This window comes from Pristis pectinata, chromosome 34 (genome assembly GCF_009764475.1).
Source record: "Pristis pectinata isolate sPriPec2 chromosome 34, sPriPec2.1.pri, whole genome shotgun sequence".
NCBI lineage: Eukaryota > Metazoa > Chordata > Chondrichthyes > Rhinopristiformes > Pristidae > Pristis > Pristis pectinata.
The window spans coordinates 15,560,082-15,586,265 of NC_067438.1; the positions used below are offsets into that span (position 1 = coordinate 15,560,082).

The following is a 26,184-nucleotide window of genomic DNA, read 5'->3' on the forward strand; positions in this document are numbered from 1 at the left end:
GTGGAAGCTTTAGAGAGGGCGCAGAGGAGATTTACCAGGATGCTGCCTGGATTGGACAGCATGTCTTATGAGGATAGGTTAAGCAAGCTAGGGCTTTTCTCTTTCGAGAGAGGGAGGATGAGAGGGTGACTTGATAGAGATGTACAAGATGATAAGAGGCATAGATCGAGTGGACAGTCAGAGACTTTTTCCCCAGGGCAACAATGGCTAACACGATGGGACATAATTTTAAGGTGATTGGAGGAAGGTATAAGGGGGATGTCAGGGGTAAGTTTTTTTTTACACAGGGAGTGGTGGGTGCATGGAACGCATTGCCTGCAGAAGTTGTGGGGGCAGATACATTAGGGATATTTAAGAGACTCTTAGACAGACACATGAATGATAGAGAAATGGAGGGCTATGTGGGAGGGAAGGGTTAGATAGATCTTAGAGCAGGATAAAATGTCGGCACAACATTGTGGGCCGAAGGGCCTGTACTGTGCTGTAGTGTTCTAAAAGGGCACCTCTGAAACTTGACGTAGCAACCACATGACAAGGAGTTCCATCGTTCTGGACAAAGCAAACCCCACAGAGAGCAAAGAAGTAAACCAGCAGGTAAATAGGCACTCAGTGGAAGGAAGAACTGTTGACGAGGCCCATGCATATCTTCAGGAAGTACCCGGAGGGCCTGTTCCATACACCACAAGTTATTTTTATCTCAGCTATCAGTCACCACCTATGTTTTAATGTTCCTTCAAAGAAAACAGCTCAGCGCCTGATTACAGCGTATGGAGACCAAGCCTCAACTTTAAACAGAGAAACGTTCGATTGGGAGCTGTATTATGTTGTATTGGATAGTGGCCCTTAAGAGGCATTTAGACAGGCACGTGAACATGCCGGGGATGGGTAGATAGGGATCATGTGCAGGCAGATAGGTTTAGTTTCATCTGGAGTCATGGTCAGCACAGACATGGAGGGCCGAAGGGCCTGTTCCTGTGCTGTTCTGTTCTATGCCCCAAGGAATAAGAAGGTATCACAGCCCTATTTCGTCATTAGGGACTTAGCTGACCTGTTAGAGCAGCACCACTGCTCCTACATCCCTTCGTTCACTACTAACCATGAAATTGTCCACCTCAGCCTTGCCTGAAAGCAGAAGAAACAGGAGCAGGAACAGGAGAATTCGCCTCGACTTGCTCTGCCGTTCACTCAGATCATGGCTGATCCAAGGTAAACAGAGATTACGAGCTTCTAAAGGAACACAAACAGAAAGGGGACAGCTACAGCAAATGTCGGTCCCTTAGAGGATGGGACTGTGTTAATAATAGGAAATAGAGAAGGGCAGAAATTCTAAAAACGTCCCAATGATAACAGATAATCACATGGCTATAGGAATGGTGGAATTTAAAACAAATTCCATCACCGTAAAACAAACCACAAGGCAACTCAAAGGGGCAAAAGGGCAACAAGTTCCCTCGGCCCAATGACCTGCATCTAAGGGCTTGAAAGGAAGTGGCTGCAGAGGTCACAGATGCATTGGACGCAGTCTACTAAGTTCCCCTGGATCCTGGAGACGTCCCAGAGGACTGGAAAACCACAGGAAAGGCAGGAAACTATCGTTCAGTTGGCCTAACATCTGTCATTGGGAAATCCATTATGAAGGATGTAATAGCGGCATATTTAGAAAATTATGTCAATTAAGAGGTCTGCGTGGCTTTATGAAAGGGAAATGGTGTTTGATAAATTTGCTGGTGTTCATTGTGGATGTGACAAGCAGGGTATACACAAAGGGAACCAGCAGACGTTGGCAAAGTGAGTCATCTTCTCTGGCTGTCGCCTCTGTGGCAATGGCTCAGTTCCCTTCTCTCCATTAGCACAGCCTGACCTGCCGTGCTGGTCTTAAAGCTCTGCACTTCACAGCTTTGATGTCCCCCTGTGTGTGATTTCACTCTATACCTGCCCTCACTTTATTGCTTTAGAACATAGAAAACCTACAGCTCAATTCAGGCCCTTCAGCCCACAAAGCTGTGCCTAGCTTAGAAATTACTGGGCTTACCCATAGCCCTCTACTTTTCTAAGCTCCATGTACCTATCCAAAACTCTCTTAAAAGACCCTATCGTATCCGCCTCCACCACCATTGCCGGCAGCCCATTCCCTGCACTCACCACTCTGAGTAAAAAAAAACTTACCCCTGGCATCTCCTCTGTACCTACTCCCCAGCACCTTAAACCTGTGTCCTCTTGTGGCAACCATTTCAGCCCTGGGAAAAAGCCTTTGACTATCCACACAATCAATGCCTCTCATCATCTTATACACCTCTATAAGGTCCCCCCTCATCCTCCGTCGCTCCAAGGAGAAAAGGCCGAGTTCCCTCAACCTGTTTTCATAAGGCATGCTTCCCAGTCCAGGCAACATCCTTGTAAATCTCCTCTGCACCCTTTCTATGGCTTCCACATCCTTCCTGTAGTGAGGCAATCAGAACTCCAAGCGGGGTTTGACCAGGCTTTGATGTCCCTTTGTTCAGATTTCCTCTCCAACTGCCCCAATTAACCCATCAGCGAGATGACCTCATTTACAGCTCACCTGCACGGCAACAACCACATCCTATCAGAGACATTTCCTCCTGGTGCAGGGTGTCGACCCGAAACATTGACTGTCCATTCGCCCCCCACACATGCTGCTCGACCCGCTGAGTTCCTCCAGCAGCTTGTTTCAACTCCAGATTCCAGCAGCTGCAGTCTCGTGTCTATCCCTCCCCACCCTCTGCAATGTAAAACCAACCCCAGTTTTGACAAAGGGTCATCAACCTGGAACCAGAGAACAATACAGCACAATACAGACCCTTCGGCCCACCACGTTGTGCCGACCTTCAAACCGCTCCTAAGACTATCTAACCCCTTCCTCCCACATAACCCTCTATCTTAAATTCCTCCATATGTTTATCTAACAATCTCCTGAACTTGACCAACGTATCAGCCTCCACCACAACCCCAGGCAGTGCACTCCATGCACCAACCACTCTGGGCGAAAAACCTCCCTCTGACATCTCCCTTGAACTTCCCACCCATTACCTTAAAGCCATGGCCTCTTGTATTGAGCATTGGTGCCCTGGGAAAGAGGTGCTGGCTGTCCATTCTATCTATTCCTCTTAATATTTTGTATACCTCTGTCATGTCTCCTCTCATCCTCCTTCTGTCCAATGAGTAAAGCCCTAGCTCCTTTAGTCTTTCCTCATAGTCCATACGCTCTAATCCAGGCAGCATCCTGGTAAATCTCCTCTGCACCCTTTCCAACACCTCCATATCCTTCCTATAATGAGGCGACCAGAACTGGACACAGTACTCCACGTGTGGTCTAACCAGAGTTTTGTAAAGCTGCATCATTACTTCGCGGCTCTTAAACTCGATCCCTCGACTTATGAATGCTAACATCCAATAAGCTTTCTTAACTACCCCATCCACCTGTGAGGCAACTTTCAGTGATCTGTGGATATGAACCCCCAGATCCCTCTGCTCCTCTACAATGCCCAGAATCCTGCCATTTACCTTGTACTCTGCCTTGGAGTTTGTCCTTCCAAAGTGTACCACCTCACACTTCTCTGGATTGAACTCCATCTGCCACTTGTCAGCCTAGCTCTGCATCCTATCAATATCCCTCTGCAAGCTTCGACAGCCCTCCACACTATCCACACCACCACCGATCTTTGTGTCGTCTGCAAACTTGCTAACCCACCCTTCCACCCCCTCATCTAAGTCATTAATAAATATCACAAAGAGTAGAGGTCCCAGAACCGATCCCTGTGGGACACCACTAGTCACAGCCCTCCAATCCGAATGCACTCCCTTCACCACAACCCTCTGCTTTATACAGGCAAGCCAATTCTGAATCCACACGGCCAAGCCTCCCTGGATCCCTTGGCCTCTGACCTTCTGAAGAAGCCTATCATACGGAACCTTGTCAAACGCCTTACTAAAATCCATGTAGACCACATCTACTGCACTACCCTCATCAATCTTCCTGGTCACCTCCTCAAAGAACCCTATCAGACTTGAGAGGCAAGATCTTCCCTTCACAAATCCATGCTGGCTGTCCCTAATCAGTCCATGATTCTCTAAATGATCATAGATCCTATCTCTGAGAATCCTTTCTAGCAGCTTACCCACCACAGACGTAAGGCTCACTCGTCTGGAATTCCCTGGATTATCCCTACTACCTTTTTTGAATAAGGGGACAACGTTTGCCACCCTCCAGTACCATCCCCGTGGACAGCAAGGACTCAAAGATCCTAGCCAACGGTTCAGCAATCTCCTCCCTCGCCTCGTGGAGCAGCCTGGGGAATATTCAGTCAGGCCCCGGGGACTTATCTGTCCTAGTATTTTCTAACAACTCCAACACATCCTCTCTCTTGATATCTACATACTCTAGAACATTACCCTTACCAACACTGTCCTCAGCATCAATAAAGACCCGTCTCCTTGGTGAATACCAAAGGGAAGTATTCATTGAGAACCTCACCCAATTCCACATCCTCCCACCTTTGTCTTTAATCGGACCCACCTTTACTCTCGCCATCCTTCTGCTCTTCACGTACGAGAAAAAGGCCTTGGGATTCTCCTTAACCCTACTCGCCAAAGCCTTTTCATGTCCCCTTCTCGCTCTCCTCAGCCCCTTCCTGTTCCCTCCTTGCTACTCTATATTCCTCACGAGCCCTGTCTGATCCATTAACTGTTTCCTTCCTCTCAGATGCTGCCTGACCTGCTGAGTGTTCTCTGCCTTCATTTCAGATTTCCGCTGGCTGCGGTTTTTCTGATTTCCGCTGGCTGCGGTTTTTATGATTTTCACTGGCTGCGGTTTTTATGATTTTCACTGGCTGCGGTTTTTATGATTTTCACATTCCATTTTTATCTATTTACTAACATTTGTTTTCTCCACATTTCAAATGTACTGCTTTCTTCCAAATCTTCACTTAGCTTCTTGTTCCCCAGCTACACGAGATTAAATCATCCCTTACAGCATTAGCAAACCTACCGGTGAGTGTAGTGGCCCCAACCATGAGGTATAGGAGCAGAATTAGGCCGTTCGGCCCATCGAGTCTGCTCTGCCTTTCAATCATGGCTGATTTTCTTTCCTCAATCCCATTCTCCCACCTTCTCCCCGTACCCTTAACCCCCTTGCTGATCAATAACCTATCAACCTCTGCCTTAAATACACCCAGTGACTTGGCCTCCACAGCCCTCAGTGGCAATGAATTCCACAGATTCACCGCCCTCTGGCTGAAAAAATTCCTCCTCATCTCAGTTTTAAAGGGGCGTCCCTTTTATTCTGAGGCTGTGCCCTTGGATCCCAGACTCTCCCACTGATGGAAACACGCTCTCCACGTCCGCTCTATCCAGGCCTTTCAGTTCCAGTAGGTTTCAATGAGATCCTACTGAGGTAGAGCTTGTCAAAGCTGCACAGCTCCCACCTTTCCCAGAACCAGTCCCAGTGTCACCAAGAGCCAAAGCCCCCACTCCCACATCACATCTCCAGCCGTGCACCGACCTGCCCCTTCCCCTTCTCACTGCCGCACGGCACCAGGAGTAACCCTGAGACTTTGAGGCCTGTTAACTTTTTACGTTCACCTGCAGGACCTCATCTCATGTTGTCAGTCCTGACGTGGGCTCTAACCTCTGGCTTTTAATGCCCCCCAAAATGTTTGGCAGTCTCATTGATATCATTGACCCTGGTGCATGGGTCAATGTCCTGTCCAGGAACCACATATCCAATGCAGAAATGCCTGCTGTCTCCCCTCACTACAGAATCCCTTTCTCCCTCCCTCCCTGTGCAGCTGAGCCATCCATTGTGCACTTGCCCGGAAAGTGCGAGCCACTAGAGGTGGAGTGCAAGATATCCTGGTCCCCTCCTTTCATCCAGGCCGGCCCCATTACAGCATGGACTGCATACACAACGCGACTGTGAACTACTTCAGCATCACTCAACAGAGCTGAGAGACCTGGGGGTAGAAGTACGTGGTTCCCTGAAAGCGGTGGCACAGGTCGACAGGGTGGTGAAGGTGTTCAGCACGCTGGCCTTCCTCAGTCAGGGCACTGAGTACAGAACTTGAAAAATGATGTTACAAGTGTTGGTGAGACCACACATGGAGCACTGTGTGCAGTTCTGGTTGCCTAGCTATAGGAAGGATGTCTCTAAGCTGGAAAGGGTGCTGAAAAGATTCACGTAGATGTTACCAGGACTGGATAGATTGGGGCCTTTTATCCCCCTGGAGCGTAGGAGGCTGAGGGGTGACCTTATAAAGGTTTATAAAATCATGAGGGGCACAGATAAGGTGAATGGTCAGTCTTTTCCCAGGGTCGGGGAGTCTACAACTAGAGGGCATGGGTTTAAGGTGAGAGGGGCAAGATTTAAAGGGGACCTGAGGAGCAACTTTTACCACACAGAGGGTGGTGGGTGTGTGGAACAAGCTGCTAGAGGAAGTGGTAGAGGCGGGTAAATTACAATGTTTAAAAGATATTTGGACAGTGCATGGATAGGGAAGGTTTAGAGGGATACAGGCCAACCACAGGCCAATGGGACTGGCTCAGGTGGGCACCTTGGTCAGCATGGACGAGTTGAGCCAGAGGGCCTGTTTCCGTGCTGTATGACTCTCTGACTCTGAGGTTGCGAGTGGCACTGCATAACCACAAGCTCTTGCTTTCTTTGCATCCAACCTTTGTGTTGATTCCACTTCTCTTGATGCCCTCAGCCAACCATTCAAAATGACTGTAATGTAGGTTAAATGTCTGCAGGATCCTCCCAGCCGCTGATCTAAGAGGAGACTTGGCATCAATTTAGGTTCAGTTGGCAGCTGAAGCGAAAGGCCTGTGATGCTTTGACAAGTGTCGCCCTACTTCCCTGACCTACACAGGAACAACTGTGCTGGGCTCAGCTACACTCCATTACCATGGGGTGCAACAGGTAGCTTGACGGCCAAGTTGGGGCAACAGGGGTTGGAAACTGCAGGGTGCCGCTCACAGCTGACTCCACCCTTGTCTTCAGACCAACCCACTGCCCAACACAGTTATCATAGAACAAACACAGAGCGCAGAACAGTACAGGAACAGGCCCTTCAGCCCACCATGTCTGTGCCAAACACAATGCCGGGAGAGGAGTGTTGGCTGACTGACCAAGCCAAGAGCCACTGCGCCCAGTTTTAGACCTCCGCAGCTGAAGTAACGCTGGTGGAATCTAACCTGGGTCGGATGGCACAACCGACCGAGAGAAACAATGTGGATACATGATCTGTCCAACTGGTCAACAACAGCTCCTCACCCAACCCGTCAACACCAGACCTTCACCTCCCGTGGAACAAACAGATGTGATTGTACCAACTTGATCTGCCCCCAAGTTCCTCCGCCACCTAACCTTTCCCACCGACTCTGCCCCGACCAGTGAACTCCACGCCACAACACTGGGTATGAGGAGATGGTCCCTTTGCTCTTCAAATAAATACTTACAAAGGAGATGAATAAAATTGCCGTGCTCTGGGGTTGACCTCTTCGAAAGAACTGATACAAAGGATTGAATGGACTTCCCCTGTGGATGAAGCCACTTAGTGGAATGACACCAGGGTTTAAATACAAGGTCAGGTATTTCAGATTATGGAATTTGCCCAAGGTTTCTTTACATCGATAGTTTCTCTACACAATCTGCAGTGATCGGGGAGCACGGGACAAGGTGGCATAATCCGAAAAATTACAGCCAGGCCTTTCGGAAGTGAAATACTTCCACGTGTGGGGGGGGGGGGGGGGTGCGGAATAGAAAGCCAAATCTCTTCCGCAAATGGCAATTATTGCCGAGTTATTTGTTGGATTAAAATCTGAGATAGATTTTAGGATTAATGGTATATTCAGTAAAGGCAATCAGGTCACTGACGGAATGGGCTCAGGGGACTAAGTAGTTTTCTCCTGCTACCACGCTCGTTGTTGTACCCTTCTATCAGTCTGCAGCTTCTGCGTAGGCAGAAGGACAAGTGGCTTCGCAGAACATGGAGACACAGGAGAGCGCAGACGCTGCAATCTGGAGCAACAAACAATCTGCTGCAGGAACTCAGCAGGTCGAGCAGCGTCTGTGGAGGGAAACGTCGACAATTCCTTTCCTCCCCCAGCAGATGCTGCTCGACCCGCTGAGTTCCTCCAGCAGACTGTTTGTTGCTGTAGCTTCTCTCCACCTTATTCAACCCTTTCTGTGCCTCTATCGACCAACTGTCCCAGCCAATCCCCAACGTGGATGAGATAAACCTCCACTCACGTGAGGGCTGCTGATCGAGCCATAGCTGAGGGAGTGGGTTGTCGGCAGCGTGGGTGAGCCCATGGAGGAGCTGATGACTGAGAAGGGGGAGCCAATGCTGCTGGCCGGCGAGTTGACAGACGACGAGATCCCTGACCCGACCACGGAAGAATGCAGGGGCGGCGAGCTGTTCAGTGACCGGTGGTGTTGCGGAGAATTCATGGAAGAGCTGTCGGGGCTCCTGGAATCTGCAGGGAATGAAAACAGGGATCAGTGGTCCAGTAGAGTTAAAGCAGGCCCTTCTGCCCACTAGGTCCATGCCAGCCATCAAGTCCCCATCTACGCCAATCCCATTTACCAGCACTTGGTCCATAACCTTCTCTGCCTTGGTGATTCAGGTGCTCATCGAGATACTTCCCCAATGCTGTGGGAGTCTCTGCCTCCACCACCCCCTCAGGCAGTGCGTTCCAGATTCCTGCCTCCCTCTGGGGGAAATAATTCCCCATCAGATCCCCTCTAAACCTCTTCTCTTTCACCGTAAACCTACGCCCTCTTGTTTCTGACACCTCCACATTGTAGAAAAGTTTCCTACTTTCTATCCTGCCTATGCCCTCGTTATTTTGTACACCAGACTTAAGGACAGCTTCTACCCCACTGTGATAAGACTATAGAAAGGTTCCCTTATACGATGAGATGGACGATGACGTCACGATCTACCTTGTTGTGACCTTGCACGTTATTGCACCGCACTTTCTCTGTAGCTATGACACTTTACTCTGTACTGTTATTGTTTTTACCTGTACTACCTCAATGCACTCTGTACTAACTCAGTGTAACTGCACTGTGTAGTGAATTGACCTGTACGATCGGTTTGTAAGATAAGCTTTTCACTGTACCTCGGTAAAAGTGACAATAATAAACCAATACCACCTCAACTGGCGATCGGAGTAGTATCCAGGTCCACAGTTCAAATCTTGCCACCGCAGCTGGGAATTTACTTGGAAAGATCCGAGATGAGGGAGAGGTGACCATGAAACAGCAAGGTTACTGTGAAAGCCATCCTATTCATGAGCATCCTTCAGGGAAGGAAGATCAGGAGGTTCCAGCCCCACAACAACACTGTTGACTTTTCACTTGCACTTATCTGGATTAAATTCCACCTGCCGACGCTCTGCCCAACTTTCCAGCTGATCCACATCCCACTGTATCCTGGCACAACCTTCTTCACTATCTGCAGCTCCACCAACTTTCATGTCGTCTGCAAACTTACTAATCAGAGCACCTACATTGTCATCCAAGTCATTTATATGTATCTATCACAAATAACAAGGGTCTCAGTGCTGATCCCTGTGGCACACCGCTGGTTACAGACCTCCAGTCCAAACATCACCCATCCACTGCCAGCTGCCACCTATCACCAAGCCAATATTCAATCCAGTTTTGGGACCCCTGTGCCTTAAATTTTTGGACCAGCCTAGCATATACGACTTTGTCAAGCACCTTACTGGTCCATGTAAACCACATCCACTGCTCTGCCTTCTCTCTCTCTCTCTCACACACACGCACACACAGTGTATATAAAATTATTTTATATATTCCTCGTTAAACATTGTGTACAATAGTTCTCAAGAACAATAATCGAATGGTGTTTGATACCAAGCCTCTTAAAAAGAATTAGGGCTATTGACCAAAAGATTAGACAAAGAGGTGGGATTTAAGGATCAGCTTAACTGAAATGAAGCGGAGAAGTTTAGGCAAGGAATCCCAGGATTTAGGGCCAGGACAGCTGAAGACATGGTCACAATGGTGAAGTGAGTAAAGCAGGGAACGCGCAAAGACTTCAGAAGTGGAGGAGGACAGAGAACTGAGGTCTGACACAGGTAGGGAGGGCCGGGACCAGAGAGGGATTCGAAAGTATGGATGAGGACTTTAAAGCTGAGGTATAGACGATAAAATCAACAACGGTCAGGCAGCTGTTCACTGACCAACGGTGTTGCAGAGATGTTACGGAAGAGCAGTCAGGGCTCCTCTGCAGTTGAGGACACAGAGGGAAGGATGAGAGGAGCTCGGTGTAAAAGGTGGGAGACAGCCAGTACAGTCAAGTCCAGAAAAAAATGAAAGCATGCATGGCTTCAGTGGCCAGACACTGGTTCAGACTCAGCCTGACATGAAAGTTAGCAAAGGTTTGGAAGGCCACCTCAGTGTCCAATAGGACGTACAGTCTTGGATGGGATCGCCGAGGGAAGACCTGGAGATGAGAAATTGGAAGCAGAGGGAACAGACCCATGGGGTCACAGGGTAACATTACAGAGGAAGAGAAAACCACTTCCCTGGCAGAGCAATTCCCTGGCTTTGGAGACATGGATTACCTACAGCCGGCCCCTCGGAGCACTGGGGAGGTACCACTATCATCACTGGCAGGACAACTGAACCAACAGCAGTGTCTTCTCCCAGGCCAGCAGTTCTAATCACATCCTGCCGGCTCCAACTGGTGAGCCACTATGTTCGCGGGCACGAGGCCACACAGAGGTGTAGCGGGTAGAGCCCCTGCCTCACAGCTCCAGTGACATAGAAAGCATCCTATCTGGATACACCACGGCTTGGTACAGCAACTGCTCTGCCCAGGACTGCAAGAAACTGCAGAGAGTTGTGGACACGGCCCAGCGCATCACGGACACCAGCCTCCCCTCCTTGGACTCTTTACCTCTCATTGTCTTGGTGAAGCAGCCAGCATAATCAAAGACCCCACCCACCCGGGACATTCTCTCTTCTCTCCTCTTCCATCAGGTAGAAGATACAGGAGCCTGAGGGCACGTACCACCAGACTTAAAGACAGCTTCTATCCCACTGTGATAAGACTATTGAACGGTTCCTTTTTACACTGAGATGGACTTTGACCTCACGATCTACCTTGTTGTGACCTTGCACCTTATTGCACTGCACTGCACTTTCTCTGTAGCTGTGACACTTTACTCCAGACTGTTACTGTTTTTACCTGTACTACATCAATGCACTCTGTACTAACTCAGTGTAACTGCACTGTGTAATGAATTGACCTGTACGATCGGTTTGCAAGACAAGTTTTTCCACTGTACCTAGGTACAAGTGACAATAATAAACAAATATCAAATTTTTGGATCATTGGGCTCTCTTTCAGGGTAGGTGGGATCTGTACAAACAGGACAGTTTGCACCTGAACTGGAGGGGGACCAATATCCTTGCGGGAAGCTTTGCTAGTGCTGCTCATGGGGGTTTAATCTAGACTTGCAGGGGGGTGGGAACCAGAGAGGCAGAGGCTGTGGGGAAGGTAGATGTTAAGACTACAAGCAACGATGGAAACCGAGAGGTTGAGCATGATGCGACTGATGTTCTGAGTTGCGTCTATTTCAATGCAAGGAGTATTGCAGGTCAGGCAGATGAACTTAGTGTGGATCTGTACGTGGAATTATGATGTTGTAGCCATTGGTGAGACTTGGTTGCAGGAGGGGCAGGACTGGCAGCTTAGTGTTCTTGGATTCTGGTGTTTTGGACATGATAGAGAGGGAGGTAGTAAAGGGGGATGGGTGGCATTACTCATCAGTGCTCAGAGGACATACTGAAGGATTTAACTACCAAGGAAATTTGGGTGGAACTGAAGAATAAAAAAAAGGGACGACCACGTTAATGGGACTATATTGTAGACATCCCAATAGTCAGTGGGATTTAGAGGAGCAAATTTGTACACAGATAACAGACGGTATCAGGAAATAACAGTTCTGATAGTAGGTGATTTTAACTTTCCACATATTGACTGGGATTCCCATATGGTAAAGGGACTGGATGAGGTCAAGTTTGTCAGATGTGTTCAGGAGAATTTCCTGAATCAATATGTAGAGGTCCCAACTAGAGAGCACTGTACTGGGTCTCCTCTTAGGGAACTAGACAGGACAGATGACAGAAGTGTGTAGGGGAACCCTTTGGATCTAGTGATCATAATTCCATTAGTTTCAAGATAATTATGGAGAAAGATAGGACTGGTCCTCGGGTTGAGATTCCAAACTGGAGCAAGGCCAATTTTGACGGCATCAGAAGGGACCTGGCAGCCGTGCATTGGGATAGGCTGTTTTCTGGCAGAGAGATGCTTGGTTAGTGGGAGGCCTTCAAGAGTGAAATATTGAGAGGACAGAATCTGTATGTTCCTGTTAGAATAAAAGGCAAGGCTAGCAGGTTTAGGGAACCATGATTTATGGGGCATATTGAGGCCCTGGTAAAGAAAAAGGAGGTGCATATCAGGTATAGGCAGTTAGGATCAAATGAGGTGCTTAAGAAGTATCAGAAATGCTAGAGAACACAGAGAAATCAGGAGGGCTAAAAGGACATGAGGTTGCTCTGTCAGACAAGGTGAAAGAGAATCCCAAGGATTTCTATAGCTACATTAAGAGCAAAAGGATAGCAAGGGACAAAATTCATCCTAGAGAAACATAGGACTGCAGACGCTGGCATCTTGATGCAAAACACCATGATGCTGGAAGAACTCAGCAGGTCAGGCAGCATCTGTGGAGAAAAGCAGGCAAATTGGTCCTCTTGAAGATCAGCATGGTCACCTATGCATGGAGCAGAAAGAGATGGGGGAGATCTTAAATGAATTTTTTGCATCTTTTACTCGAGAGACAGACAGAGTCCTTGGAACTGAGGAAAAAGAGTAGTGAGGTCACAGACTGTATCCAGATTACAGAAGAGGAGGTGCTTGCTGTTTTGAGGCAAATTAGGATGGATAAATCCCCAGGGCCTGACAAGCTGTCCCCTTGGACCTTGTGGGAGGCTAGTGCAGAAATTGCAGGGGCCCTGGCAAAGATATTAGAACATCCTGAGCCATGGGTGAGGTGCTGGAGGACTGGAGGATGGCTAATGTTGTTCCGTTGTCTAAGAAAGGCCCTAAAAATAGCCGGGAAATTATAGGCCAGTGAGCCTGACATCAGTCATGGGTAAATTATTGAAAGGTATTCTGAGGGACAGGATATATAAGTATTTGGAAAGACTGTGCCTGATTAGGGATATTCAACATGGCTTTGTGCGTGGCAGGTCATGTCTAATCAATCTTAAAGTTTATAAAGGTGATTACCAGGAAGGTTAATCAAAGGAAGGCAGTGGATGTTGTCTACATGGATTTTAGCAAGGCCTTTGACAAAGTCCCACATGGGAGACTGGTCCAGAAGGGAAGTCACTTGGCATTCAGGATGTCAATTAGATTCAACATTAGCTTAGTGGGAGAAGCCAAAGAGTGGTAGAACATAGAAAAACTACAGCACAATTCAGGACCTTCGGCCCACAAAGCTGTGCTGAACATGTCCCTACCCTAGAAATTACTAGGCTTACCCATAGCCCTCTATTTTTCTCAGCTCAATGTACCTATCCAATAGTCTCTTAAAAGACCCTATCATATCCGCTTCCACCACCGTTGCCGGCAGCCCATTCCCCGCACTCACCACTTTGAGTAAAAAACTTACCCTTAACATCTCCTCTATACCTACTCAGCAGCACTTAAACCTGTGTCCCCTTGTGGCAACCATTTCAGCCCTGGGGAAAAGCCTCTGACTATCCACCCGATCAATGCCTCTCATCATCTTATACACCTCTATCAGGTCCCCCCTCATCCTCCGTCGCTCCAAGGAGAAAAGGCCGAGTTCACTCAACCTGTTTTCATAAGGCATGCTCCACATTCCAGGAAACATCCTTGTAGATCTCCTCTGCACCCTTTCTATGGCTTCCACATCCTTCCAGTAGTGAAGGGACCAGAACTGAGCACAGTACTCCAAGTGGGGTCTAACCAGGGACCTATATAGCTGCAACAATACCTCCCAGCTCCTAAATGCAATTCCACGATTGATGAAGGACAATACACCATATGCCTTCGTAAGCACAGAGTCAACCTGTGCAGCTGCTTTGAGCGTCCTATGGACTTGGACCCCAAGATCCCTCTGATCCTCCACACTGCCAAGAGTCCGACCATTAATACTATATTCTGCCATCATATTTGACCTACCAAAATGAACCACTTCACACTTATCTGGGTTGAACTGCATCTGCCACTTCTCAGCCCAACTCTGCATCCTATCTATGTCCCGCTGTAACCTCTGACAGCCCTCTATACTATCCACAACACATCCAACCTTTGTGTCATCCACAAACTGACTAACCCATCCCTCCACTTCCTCATCCAGGTCGTTTATAAAAATCACAAAGAGTAAGGGTCCCAGAACAGATCCCTGAGGTACACCACTGGTCACCAACCTCCACGCAGAATATGACATGTCAACAACCGCTCTTTGCCTTCTCTGGCCAAGCCAGTTCTGGATCCACATTGCAACGTCCCCTTGGATTCCATGCCTCCTTACTTTCTCAATAAGCCTTGCATGGGGTACCTTATCAAACGTCTTGCTGAAATCCATATACACTACATCTACTACTATCCCTTCATCGATGTGCTTAGTCACATCCTCAAAAAAATTCAATCAGGCTCATAAGGCAGGACCTGCCCTTTGCAAAGCCATGCTGACTACTTGTAATCATATTATACCTCTCCAAATGTTCATAAATCCTGCCTCTCAGGATCTTCTCCATCAACTTACCAATCACTGAGGTAAGACTCACTGGTCTATCATTTCCTGGGCTATCTCTACTCCCTTTCCTGAATAAGGGAACGACATCTGCAACTCTCCAATCCTCCGGAACCTCTCCTGTCCCCATTGATGATGCAAAGATCATCGTCAGAGGCTCCACAATCTCCTCCCTCGCCTCCCACAGTAGCCAGGGGTACATCTGGGGTATAGATAGTGAATGAATGCAGGCTTTTCCCCTTTGGGTTGGGTGAGACTAGAACTAGAGGTCATAGGTTTAGGGTGAAAGGTGAAACATTTAAGGGTAAACTGAGGGGGAACTACTTCACTCAGAGGGTGGTGTGAGTGTGATGGGGGTTCAATTGTAACACAGAGAGAAGTTTGGATAAGTGCATGGATGAGAGGTATGGACGGCTATGGTCTGGGTGCAGGTAGATGGGATGAGGCAGAAAACCAGGTGGGCATGGACTAGATGGGCTGAAGGGCCTGTTTCTGTGTAGTGCTCTGACTCTATGATCGGTCACCTTAGAACCTGCAGAAATGGAATGGAGGCAAGACATCCTGTGTCTCCAGGGGCCAGCAAAGGTGATGATGATCAGATTTGTCATCAGTTCTGGTCGCCCCATTAGCAGCAGGATGTGGAGGTTTTGGAGAGGGTGCAGAAGAGGTTCACCAGGGTGCTGCCTGGATTAGAGGGTATGTGCTATAGGAAGAGGTTGGACAAACTTGGGTTGTTTTCTCTGGAAAGTCTGAGGGGAGACCTGATAGAAGTTTACAAGATTATGAGGGGCACAGATAGAGTGGACAGTCAGAATCTTTCTCCCAGTATAGAAATGTCAAGTACTCGAAGACCTGCATTTTTGTTGAGATGAGGGAAAGTTTAAAGGAGATGTGTGGGGCAAGTCCTTTACACAGAGAGTAGTGGGTGCCTGGAATGGGCTGCCGGGGACTGTTAAATAGACACCTGAATCTGCAGGGAATGGAGCGATTATGGATCATGTACAGGCAGAAGGGATCTAGTTTAATTCAACATCACATTCAGCACAGATATCGTGGGCCAAAGGGCCTGTTCCTGTGCTGTACTGCTGTGGTCTACGTTCTGTGTACAGAACTGGATCCTGACCAGCATGGTCTGGACTCGCCACGCGACAGTGGAGAGGTGGTGGCGTGGTCAGCAACACCCAAAGACCGCTGATGCCCCAGGGAGGTGGGACAGCTCACTGCACACCACCACAGCAAATGTCACCTGACCTCCGTTCAGGGCTCTGCATAGCGGCGCCAGAGTGGACATCTGGCGAGTGTAGAGTTATGGCAAAGATGGGATGTGGAAGCAACAGCAGATCCCTTCACCTGGTGTTCGGTTCTTTGGAGGTGGTGAGGTTGGAGATGTGGTTTGCAAGCACCCAGTCAAGGGATTTTCCAAGGAGAGTGCATAATGATGAGAGATCATTGGCAGAAATGTTAAAGTATTGAGCAAGAGTAGAACCAGAAAGGGAAGCTGAGTGGTCTGTAGACTTCTGAAAATACATTGAGGAACAGGAGGTTGATCTCGCAGCTCACTGCTCAGTTGGAAGAACTCATGTCCCTGGGTTACAGTAGACTTAAATCCAATTCCAAAAGCTATTGTACATAGTGTGAGAGCATGAAGCTGAAGTTCCAACAATGGGTTACTGACTGAAGAATTAACCGTTTCTCTCTCTGCCAACACTGCCTGAACTGGAGGGTATTTCCAGGGTTTTGTGGTTTTAATCCAGTACAACACACAGTGGGGGAGGTTCTGCATGGTTACAGGTACCACGCTGCAGGGAGACATTAAACCCAGCACACGTCCACCCACATAGATGAGCAGAAAGGATCTCAAGGGACTAACTGAGAACAGCTGGGCCATGACGTACTGAGCCTCGGCCAACAGATGGGATTATCGTGTTGCTAAATCAGAGAGCTGCAGTTCACCAGGCAGATGCTGCATGTCCTACAACAGTGACTGGGGTTTCAGCGGATATTCCTTTGATTGTAAATTCCTTTGCTTGGCAGACTGCCTCTCTCCCTTTTGCTTATAGAGTCGTACCCTTCAGCCCAACTCGTCCATACTGACCAAGTTCCTTTCTCAGCTGGTCCCATTGCCTGCGTTTGGCCAATATCCCTCTAAACCTTTCTTATCCATGTACCTGTCCAAATGTCTTTTAAACATTGTAATTGTACACGTCTCTACCACTTCCTCTGGCAGCTCGTTCCACACACCCCAACCCTCTGTGTGGAGAAAGTTGCCCCTCAGGTCCCCCTTAAATCTTTCCTCTCTCACCTTAAACCTCTGCCCTCTAGTTTAGTCTCCCCTATCCTGGGGAAAAGACAATGACCATCCAACCTTATCTATGCCCCTCATGATTTTATAAACCTTTAAGGTTGCCCCTCAGCCTCCTTCGCTCTAGGGAAAAAAGGTCCCAGCCTCTCCTTATAACTCGAGCCCTCCAGTCCCTGTGAATCTCTTCTACACCCTTCCCAGGTTGATGGCATCCTAGCTCGGCAACCAAAACTGCACACAATGCTCCAAGTGTGGTCTCAACAACGACTTGTACAGCAGCAACAGAACATCTCATACCGTTGCTTTGAGAAGCCTGGAGAGGCCACCAACAGAATATTATCCCAACACAGGGAAAAGAAAACCAGTCCCTTGGGAATGGTGCATCGTGGATTAAGTGGTCGGAACACATTTCACATCGTACAATCAGTTCCACATTTTAGATCCATCACACTCATGGGCACAAAGCAGACATCCGAAGAAAGGTCAAAGACCAAATACAGGAGAACCACCATTAAGAACAGCCCATTGATAACTAGAACTATTTGCCAAAAATGGTGGGATGATCCAACTAGAGTGTGAAACTTTGTGCAGAGTCAACATTTTAATCATGCCATTAAATCATATCTGTGGAGACTTTAATCTCGACTGTCAGTTATGTCCAACGTACAAACCTTGGTGCTTTGCAGCTCAGTACCCCAATCCAGGGATGTGACTGTTTGGTGTGGGGTGGGCTGCAGGAACAAGTATGCCTGAGACTGGGTGTGCAGGAGGGTTGAGAGGATGGGACACTGTACTGATACGAGGCATCTGCAATATCGTCATTTAGTTTGGGCCTCGTATTTATTGGGATTAGACTGTAAATGCATCTTCACCGTGCTTGCTGTATTGTACATAGCACATCACTTGGAAAAAATGTGAATATATACATAACACCTTTCATGAATTCAGGAAATCCCCAACAACACCACCGAATGAGCATTTTAGAAGCGTGGTTTACACTGACAATTTGCGTGCAAACTATAATGACCAGATAATGAATGATTTGGGAGGAAATGACTGTTGGCCACAGATCACCAGGGAAGTTCCCCAATTCATTGAAATCATGCAGTCGCATTTTTTTTTACAAGATCACAAGACAGAGGAGCAGAAGTAGGCCATTCAGCCCATCAAGTCTGCTCCATGAGCTACACTAAAACTATTCCTATCTAGCCCCAATTTCCAGCCTTGTCCCCGTACCCCCGATACCCTGACTAATTAGATACCTATCAATCTCCTCCTTAAACACCCCCAATGCTGTATGTGGCAAAGAATTCCATAATTTCACTACCCTCTGGCTAAAGAAATTTCTCCTCATTTCTGTTTTAAACTGGTACCCTCTAATTCTAAGACTGTGCCCTCTAGTCCTGGACTCACCCACCAAGGGAAACAGAGCCACATCTACTCTGTCCAGTCCTTTCAACATTCGAAATGTTTCTATGAGGTCCCATAGAACAATACGGCAAAATACAGGCCCTTCGGCCCGCCACTGACTATCTAACCCCTTCCTCCCACATATCCCTCTAATTTAAATTCCTCTATATGCTTATCTAACAGTCTCTTGAACTTGTCCAATGTATCAGCCTCCACCACCACCCCAGGCAGCGCATTCCATGCACCAACCACTCTCTGGGTGAAAAACCTCCCTCTGACATCACCCTTGAACTTCCCACCCAATACCTTAAAGCCATGTCCTCTTGTTTTGAGAATGAAGGGGGAACGTCTTAGGAGAACAGAAGGAGGCCTTGGTTTGAGAGAGACACAGGAGCCTGCAGACACTGGAATCTGGAGCAACAATCTGCTGCAGGAACTCAGCGGGGCAAGCAGCATCAGAGGGGGAAGGGAGTCGTCGACATTTTGGGTCAAATCCCTGCATCAGGACTGTCAGGGGAGATGGGCAGTATAAAGAGGAGGGGGCGTGACAGAGGGCCTGCAGGAGATTGGAGGACCGAGGAGGGGCGAAGGATGACGGACAGGTGGGGAGAGGAGGGTGAAGATGGAGACAACTAGGTGGGTGATAAGCAGGAACACTAAGGGTTACCGGTGCTGGCATCTGCTCAAGTAAGGAAGGAGATAATGGGAGCCATTAGGTGAAGGTCAGATGGAACCAGAACCTGGAGATACAAGAGACTGCAGATACTGGAACCCGGAGCAGAAAAACAAGATGCTGGAGGGACTCAGTCCTGGTGACGGGTCTCTACACAAAACGTCCACTTTCCATTTCCCTCCATAGATGCTGCCTGACCTGCTGAGTTCCTCCAGCGTTTTGTTTTTTGGAACCAGAACCAGATGGGCAAGGGGTAGATCGGTGGGGAAAATGTGCCGGTAGTCAGTGGATGGAAGCCGGAGGGGAGGGGCGCTGCAGCACACCCTCAGTACTGCATTGGGAGTGTCGGCCTGAACCTGCGAAGTCTGGATGATAGATAGATAGATCTCTTTATTAGTCACATGTACATTGAAACACACAGTGTGTAGAGTGTTCTGGGGGCAGCCCGCAAGTGTCGCCACGCTTCCAGTGCCAACATAGCATGCCCACAACTTCCTAACCCATACGTCTTTGGAATGTGGGAGGAAACCGGAGCGCCCGGAGGAAACCCACGCAGACACGGGGAGAACATACAAACTCCTTACAGAGAGCGGCAGGAGTTGAACCCAGGTCACTGGCGCTGTAAAGCGTTACGCTAACCACTACACTACCATGAACCATGACCTGCTGATGAGGCAAGAGCACGACTAGCTGAGCCAGGGCTGATCCGATGCAACCCTCCCATTGTGAAGGACTCCTGTCCGACTGCAAACTAATGCGGAAGATAGGGGATATAACCCCATCCTTTTGGTTTGGCTTCTGCCCTCTTCCTTTCCAATCCTGATGAAGGGTCTCGGCCTGAAACGTCAACTGTTCGTTTCCCTCCACAGATGCTGCCTGACCTGCTGAGTCCCTCCAGCGTTTTGTGTGTGTTGCTCCCAGATTTCCAGCATCTGCAGAATCTTTTGTGTCTCTGGAAATATAAACCTCGCCAGCCCCTCTGTTTCAGTACTCTCACTAATCACTGGACGAAAAATTTGAAACAAAAAGCAGGGAGTGCCATAAACACCCAGCAGGTCAGGCAGCATCTGTGGGGAGGGAAACGGTTAACGGTTTGGGTTGAAGGGTCTGATGCACTTTTACTTGAGCAATTACTAGAGATGTGCTCTGGTCACAATTCAAAGTGGTTGGGTTTTGCGGTCACCCTCCAACGTGGCTCATCGTTGGGTCAGTGGAGCTCGTTGTCTGCACAGTGTCTGTATGATACCACTCTCCCCTGCACAGCAACGGTCTCGGCAGCAGCTGAAATGCTGCGAGTGCCACCCAACCGATAACTGAGACGTGCTGAATTTGCCACTCAGTGCCTTCAAAGAAACCACAACAGGCAGAGTCAGCAGAAGAACAAGCCGCAAATAATTGGACAGGGGTGCGTTGAGGGGAGTAGGAAAAAGAGATCAGCTATCAATCAAGGTCATTTCCGGACGCCTAGCTCCAACAACTGCACACTGCATCTTGAGATAAAGCCAGACAGGCCAGAGCGACTCAACCAACTGCAGCGCATGTCAGGAGTGTGACAGAAGTCTCTCTCTGCTTGTCTGCACGAGTTCCAGCAAGAGAGGCTCCTCAGCATCCAGGGCAAAGCAGCCCACTTGACTGGCCCCCCCATTCACCACCCTGAACTTCCTCTCCCACCACTGACGTCCATCACAGCTGACAGCGCCAACAGGGGTAAAGGCATCACATTACGCAACAGAGACACAAGAGACTGCGGGTGCTGGAATCTGGAGCAACTAATGACCCGCTGGAGGAGCTCACTGGGTGGGGCCCTTTATCTTAGGAAGGATGTGCTGATGTTGGAGAGGGTTCAGAAAACATTTATGAGGATGATTCCCGGAATGAAAGGGCTTACGTACGATGAGTGTTTGTCAGCTCTTGAACTGTACTCACTGAAGTATAGAAGTATGAGAGGGGACCTCATAGAAACATTTCGAATGTCGAAAGGACTGGACAGAGTAGATGTGGCTAAGCTGTTTCCCTTGGTGGGTGAGTCCAGGACTAGAGGGTACAGTCTTAGAATTAGAGGGTACCGTTTAAAACAGAAATGAGGAGAAATTTCTTTAGCCAGAGGGTAGTGAAATTATGGAATTCTTTGCCACATACAGCATTGGGGGCCCAATCATTGGGGGCGTTTAAGGAGGAGATTGATAGGTATCTAATTAGTCAGGGTATCAAGGGATATGGGGACAAGGCCGGAAATTGGGGCTAGATAGGAATAGTTTTAGTGTAGCTCATGGAGCAGACTCGATGGGCTGAATGGCCTACTTCTGCTCCTTTGTTTTGTGATTTGTGGGCCCAGAGTTCCTCCAGCAGATTGTTCATTGCCCCTTTAAATCAGGGCCAAGAGTGGAACAGTGGACACTAGCAGGCAAACTGCATAAATTCTGCTTCATGAATATACAACGTCTTCCATGAACTCCGTACTCAGTCCTGATGCAGGGTTTTGACCCAAAATGTCAGTAATTCTTTATCCCCCACGGATGCTGCTCGACCTGCTCCAGTGAATCATTGGTTGCTCCAAGTTAAACAACAGCCTCACTTGGGAGTTTATCCCCATTCCTGCACCATCACAGGGTCAAACCCTGCAGCTCCCGACTTCACTGCAGGAACACCTGCACCAGAAGGACCACAAAGGTACAAGAACGTAGCTCAACATCTCAACGGTCATCAGGGGACGGTCTGCCAGTGCTGGCTTCACCAGTCAGAGGTCGATCGCCCCAGCCCCAGGACATCCCCAAGGCAGTGCCCTAGGCCCAACCATCCACAGTTGCCCGTGACTTTCCGACCATCACAAGGTCAGAAGCAGGGATGTCCGCTGACAATTGCACAACGTTCACAGCCCCTTGGAAGACGAAGCAGTCCATGCCTGTGTATCACAAGATCTAACAACATTCAGGCATGCGCTAGCAAGCGGCAAGTGACATGCATGTCACATAAGCGGCAGGTACAGATCAGCACAGACAGGAAGGTCTAACCATCTGCTCTAGAAACTCGGTGGCACTATCGCCCATCATTTAAGCGTGAGGGGTCAAACTGACCAGAAACTCAACCTGACCAAAAATTAAGCAACGGTGAAAAGAACGGGGAGTGACTCACCTATGGGCAACATGGTAGCATATGGGTGGCACGGTAGCACAGCAGTTAGCATAACGCTACTGCAGCACCAACGACCCGGGTTCAATTCCCGCAGCTGCCTGTAAGGAGTTTGTACGTTCTCCCCGCGTCTGCGTGGGTTTCCTCCGGGTGCTCCGGTTTCCCCCCACATTCCAAACACGTACGGGTTAGGAAGCTGTGGACGTGCTATGTCGGCGCCGGGAGCGTGGCGACACTTGCGGGCTGCCCCCAGCACATTCTTAGCAACGTAAAAAGGCATATTTCACTGTGCGTTTCGATGTATATGTGACTAATGAATAAGCATCTAATGCCCCATCGCGTTTCCACTATCTACGAGGAACGTGGGGAACATCACAGAATACACTTGCCTGGATGAGTGCAGCTCCAACTCTCAAGAAGCTGAACACCATCCGGGAAAAGCAGTCCACTGGATCGACACCCCATCAAACCACAACCACCCCCCCCCCCCCCCCCCAAACATTCATTCCCTCCAACACTGGCTGTAATGTGCACCACCCACAACTACTTCTGAGACAGACAAGGGCAGCAAGTGCCGGGGAACACCACCACCTGCAAGTCCCACACCACCCTGATCTGGAAATATCATGAGTCCATCAACACGGAGCCCAAGTCTGAACTGTCTCCACAACAGCACTGGGGAGTACATTCACCAGAAGAGCTGCAGTGGTTTAAGGCAGCAGCTTATCACTGCCTTCCTGAGAGAATATACGAGCAAAAAATACTGGCCTTGTCAGCAATGTCCAAATCCCAAACAATGAATGATAAAATGCTTCTGTAGCAGTGTGGCAGTGAGTCCCAACTACTGGGTAATGACTCTCCTGAAATCAGTGTGATATTTTTACGGCCACGGGTTCTGGCTCCTCTGATGTGGCAACCTCTTCTCTGTCTGCCCCATCGAACCTGTTCAGTCTTTCAGCCCAGAGTAAGTTAGGGTTAGGTTCGTACCTGAAAAGGATCAAAACGCTGCCAAGGAAGAGGCAAAGGGCTCAACCGGAGTCCAGAAGCAGGAAGTCAGGGACTGCGAAGCCACAGCTCACTGTCTCGGTTACTGAACGCCAGGGGTTGGCAAGCCCATATTAACTTCCTTATCTCACACCACAAACTGTCTGCAAGTGGTAACGAGACAAAGCCGGGCCACAGGAGCTCACATCACACTTCCGCTCACACACACACACACACATCCGTGCCCAACAGCTCACACTGCCAACGTCACGCAGCAGTCAGGGCCCCGAGCAGACGCGTCTGAACGTACCGATACCAAAGGACCAGGAAAAAGACGAGGAGCAGAGTGGGCAATTTTATTTGAAAAGCAGCAAGTCACTGTGACCGGGAACGCACAGTCTGAAAGGACGATGGAGCAAGATTTAAGAACAATCCTCCAAAGGGAACTGGATAAATACTCAGACTAAATTGCAGGGCAATGAGGGAGGGCCTGGCACTCATCGGCTTGCTCTACCAAGGAGAGAAGAATTGTCGACAATGCTGTCTTCTCCCCTAGGGTTGGGGAATCGAGAACTAGAGGGCATAGGTTTAAGGTGAGAGGGGAGAGATTTAATAGGAATCCCAGGGGCAACGTTTTTCTCACTGAGGCTGGTGGGTATATGGTATAAGCTGCCAGAGGAAGTGGTTGAGGCAGGTACAGTAACATTTAAAAGACAGTTGTACAGGTACGTGGATTGGCAAGGTTTAGAGGGATACGGGCAAATGGGACCAGCTTAGATGGGCACTTGGTCGGCATGGACAAGTTAGGCCGAAGGGCCTGTTTCCGTGCTGTGTGACTCTAAGTTGAATGGCCTTTACATTTTGATACTCCTCAGTTCAGAGCTTGCTTCAAACCAACAGAGACAAAGGACAATTTGAGATGGCGTGACTGAATTCTGATTGTGGCCAAATTCTTTAACACCATTTGATTCGTTGTTCACTTCCAGCTGATTATGGAGCAATGATTCTAGCGGGGCAAAAGACAGTCATAGAGTCAGGGGAAAACATTCGGGTGGACCGTTTAAGAGACAGTTCAGGGAGTCACAGAGTTAACAGCACAGGAATAGGCCCTTCAGCCCAACTCGTGCATGCCAACCAAGATACCTCTCTAAGCCAATCCCATTATGGAGTGAGATGTACACTGGGGTTAACCAGTCCATAAGGGACACACAAGAGCTGCCAACTGGTCTTCCTTCACGGGCCACAAACTTAAAATTAAACGGTTGTTACATTTTCAGGGGAGGTGAGGGAACTTGTATGAAAACAACATTAATTCCATCAGGCATAATGAGGAAACCTTTATGGCAAGAATAAAGCTCAGCACCACAGAGTAACCAAGACAAGTAGTAGAGAGGCGGGTGCTCGTTAGACATAAGGGGGTAAGGAGAGGGGTCTGCTGAAAAGGAAATGAAAAAGGGAGGGAGGTGTTTGTACAGAGAATCAGTTAGATTGAAGGCCCTGTAAATGCTACACAGAAATTGTCTTGGGATATTTCTACTCATGGGTGTATTATCAAATAGTCATGATTCTGAGGGTAGCGAATGAAAAATGTGTTCATTACATCGGCCTGAAACATTCGATACTTGTGACGTCTGTAGACGCATGGGCACTCTCATAGGGCAACCAGGTCAGATCCACCTGAGAGGCACATCGCTGATAGGGACATACAGCGAAATTAACTGAAATTTTATGATGGAATACATATAATGAAATGATAATTGATAGAGGTTTACAACATGATGAGGGGTGTAGACAGAGTAAGTGCGAGTAGGCTCTTTCCACCTAGATTAGGAGAGATAACTATGAGAGGACATGGCTTTAGGGTGAAAGGGGAAAGTTCAGGGGGAACATTAGGGGGAACTCCTTCACTTAGAGAGTGGTGGGAGTGTGGAACGAGCTGCCATCTGATGTGGTAAATGCGGGCTCACTCTTAAGTTTTAAGAATACATTGGATAGATACATGGACGGGAGAGGTCTGGAGGGTTATGGACTGGGTGCAGCTCAATGGGACTAGTGGAATAAAGTTTCAGCACAGACTAGAAGGGCTGAATGGCCTGTTTTCTGTGCTGTGGGGTTCTATGGTTCATTGATCCAACATATTTCAAACTTTATCAGGAATACCTCGGTATAGTACTACGGGTTTGTCCCTATCTACATTTTCCAATCTGTAACTTTCCAAATGTCAGAGAACAGGGCAGTTAAAAGGCACCCTAGGCATAATCTTTGCAAAAGGTCACGAGAAAAATTATTTTCTTAAAAAAAACTTAAGTTTGTTAATGCTAATTATTCTGCTTTGCATCTGCAACAAATAGATTTGAATACAGTTTCAGGCTAAAAGATAACTTAGCACATTTACATTCTGCACATCAAGATGGAACAGTGAGCTGCTCACTTCACATCAGCAGAAAGCATCACAAATGGACAAACTCTATGATAGGCTCAAGGTAGTATTTGGAAATTGCAAAGGCAGGTATTGGGAGGAAAACTCTAAACGTTACTCCAAACACTCTTGAAGGACACAAGCTTTTATATCTGGACGGGCAAGTCCAGGTCAGATGCCGAAGCAGAGAATTATTCCAGCACAAGTTCAATGGGTAGACAGAGGGAAGGAAAAACCTCCACACAAATGTAACGGGCAGGTATGGGAATAGTATTCACAGTGTACGTTCGGACATTAATTCCTTCATTGGTCCATGAATCAGACTGCCAGTGTTTTTTGCTCAGTGGCCAGGTGAAGCCAAGCTAGGGTAGATGGCAGAGAGGGGGGGTGAGCAATGGCAGGATGGTGGCTGTGTCATTGGATTACAAT

The 26,184-nt window shown here is 48.4% G+C and overlaps 1 protein-coding gene across 2 annotated transcripts in view; it reads right to left on the minus strand.

Moving 5' to 3' along the window:
- LOC127586039 (retinoic acid receptor RXR-beta-A-like) overlaps positions 1–26,184 on the minus strand; it is a 78,385-nt gene that overhangs the window by 47,654 nt on the left and 4,547 nt on the right. For both annotated transcript variants that reach the window (XM_052043813.1, XM_052043812.1), the window contains exon 2: positions 8,264–8,490. In XM_052043813.1, coding sequence (XP_051899773.1) covers positions 8,264–8,490 — 227 coding nt within the window. The remainder of the gene's footprint in view (positions 1–8,263; positions 8,491–26,184) is intronic.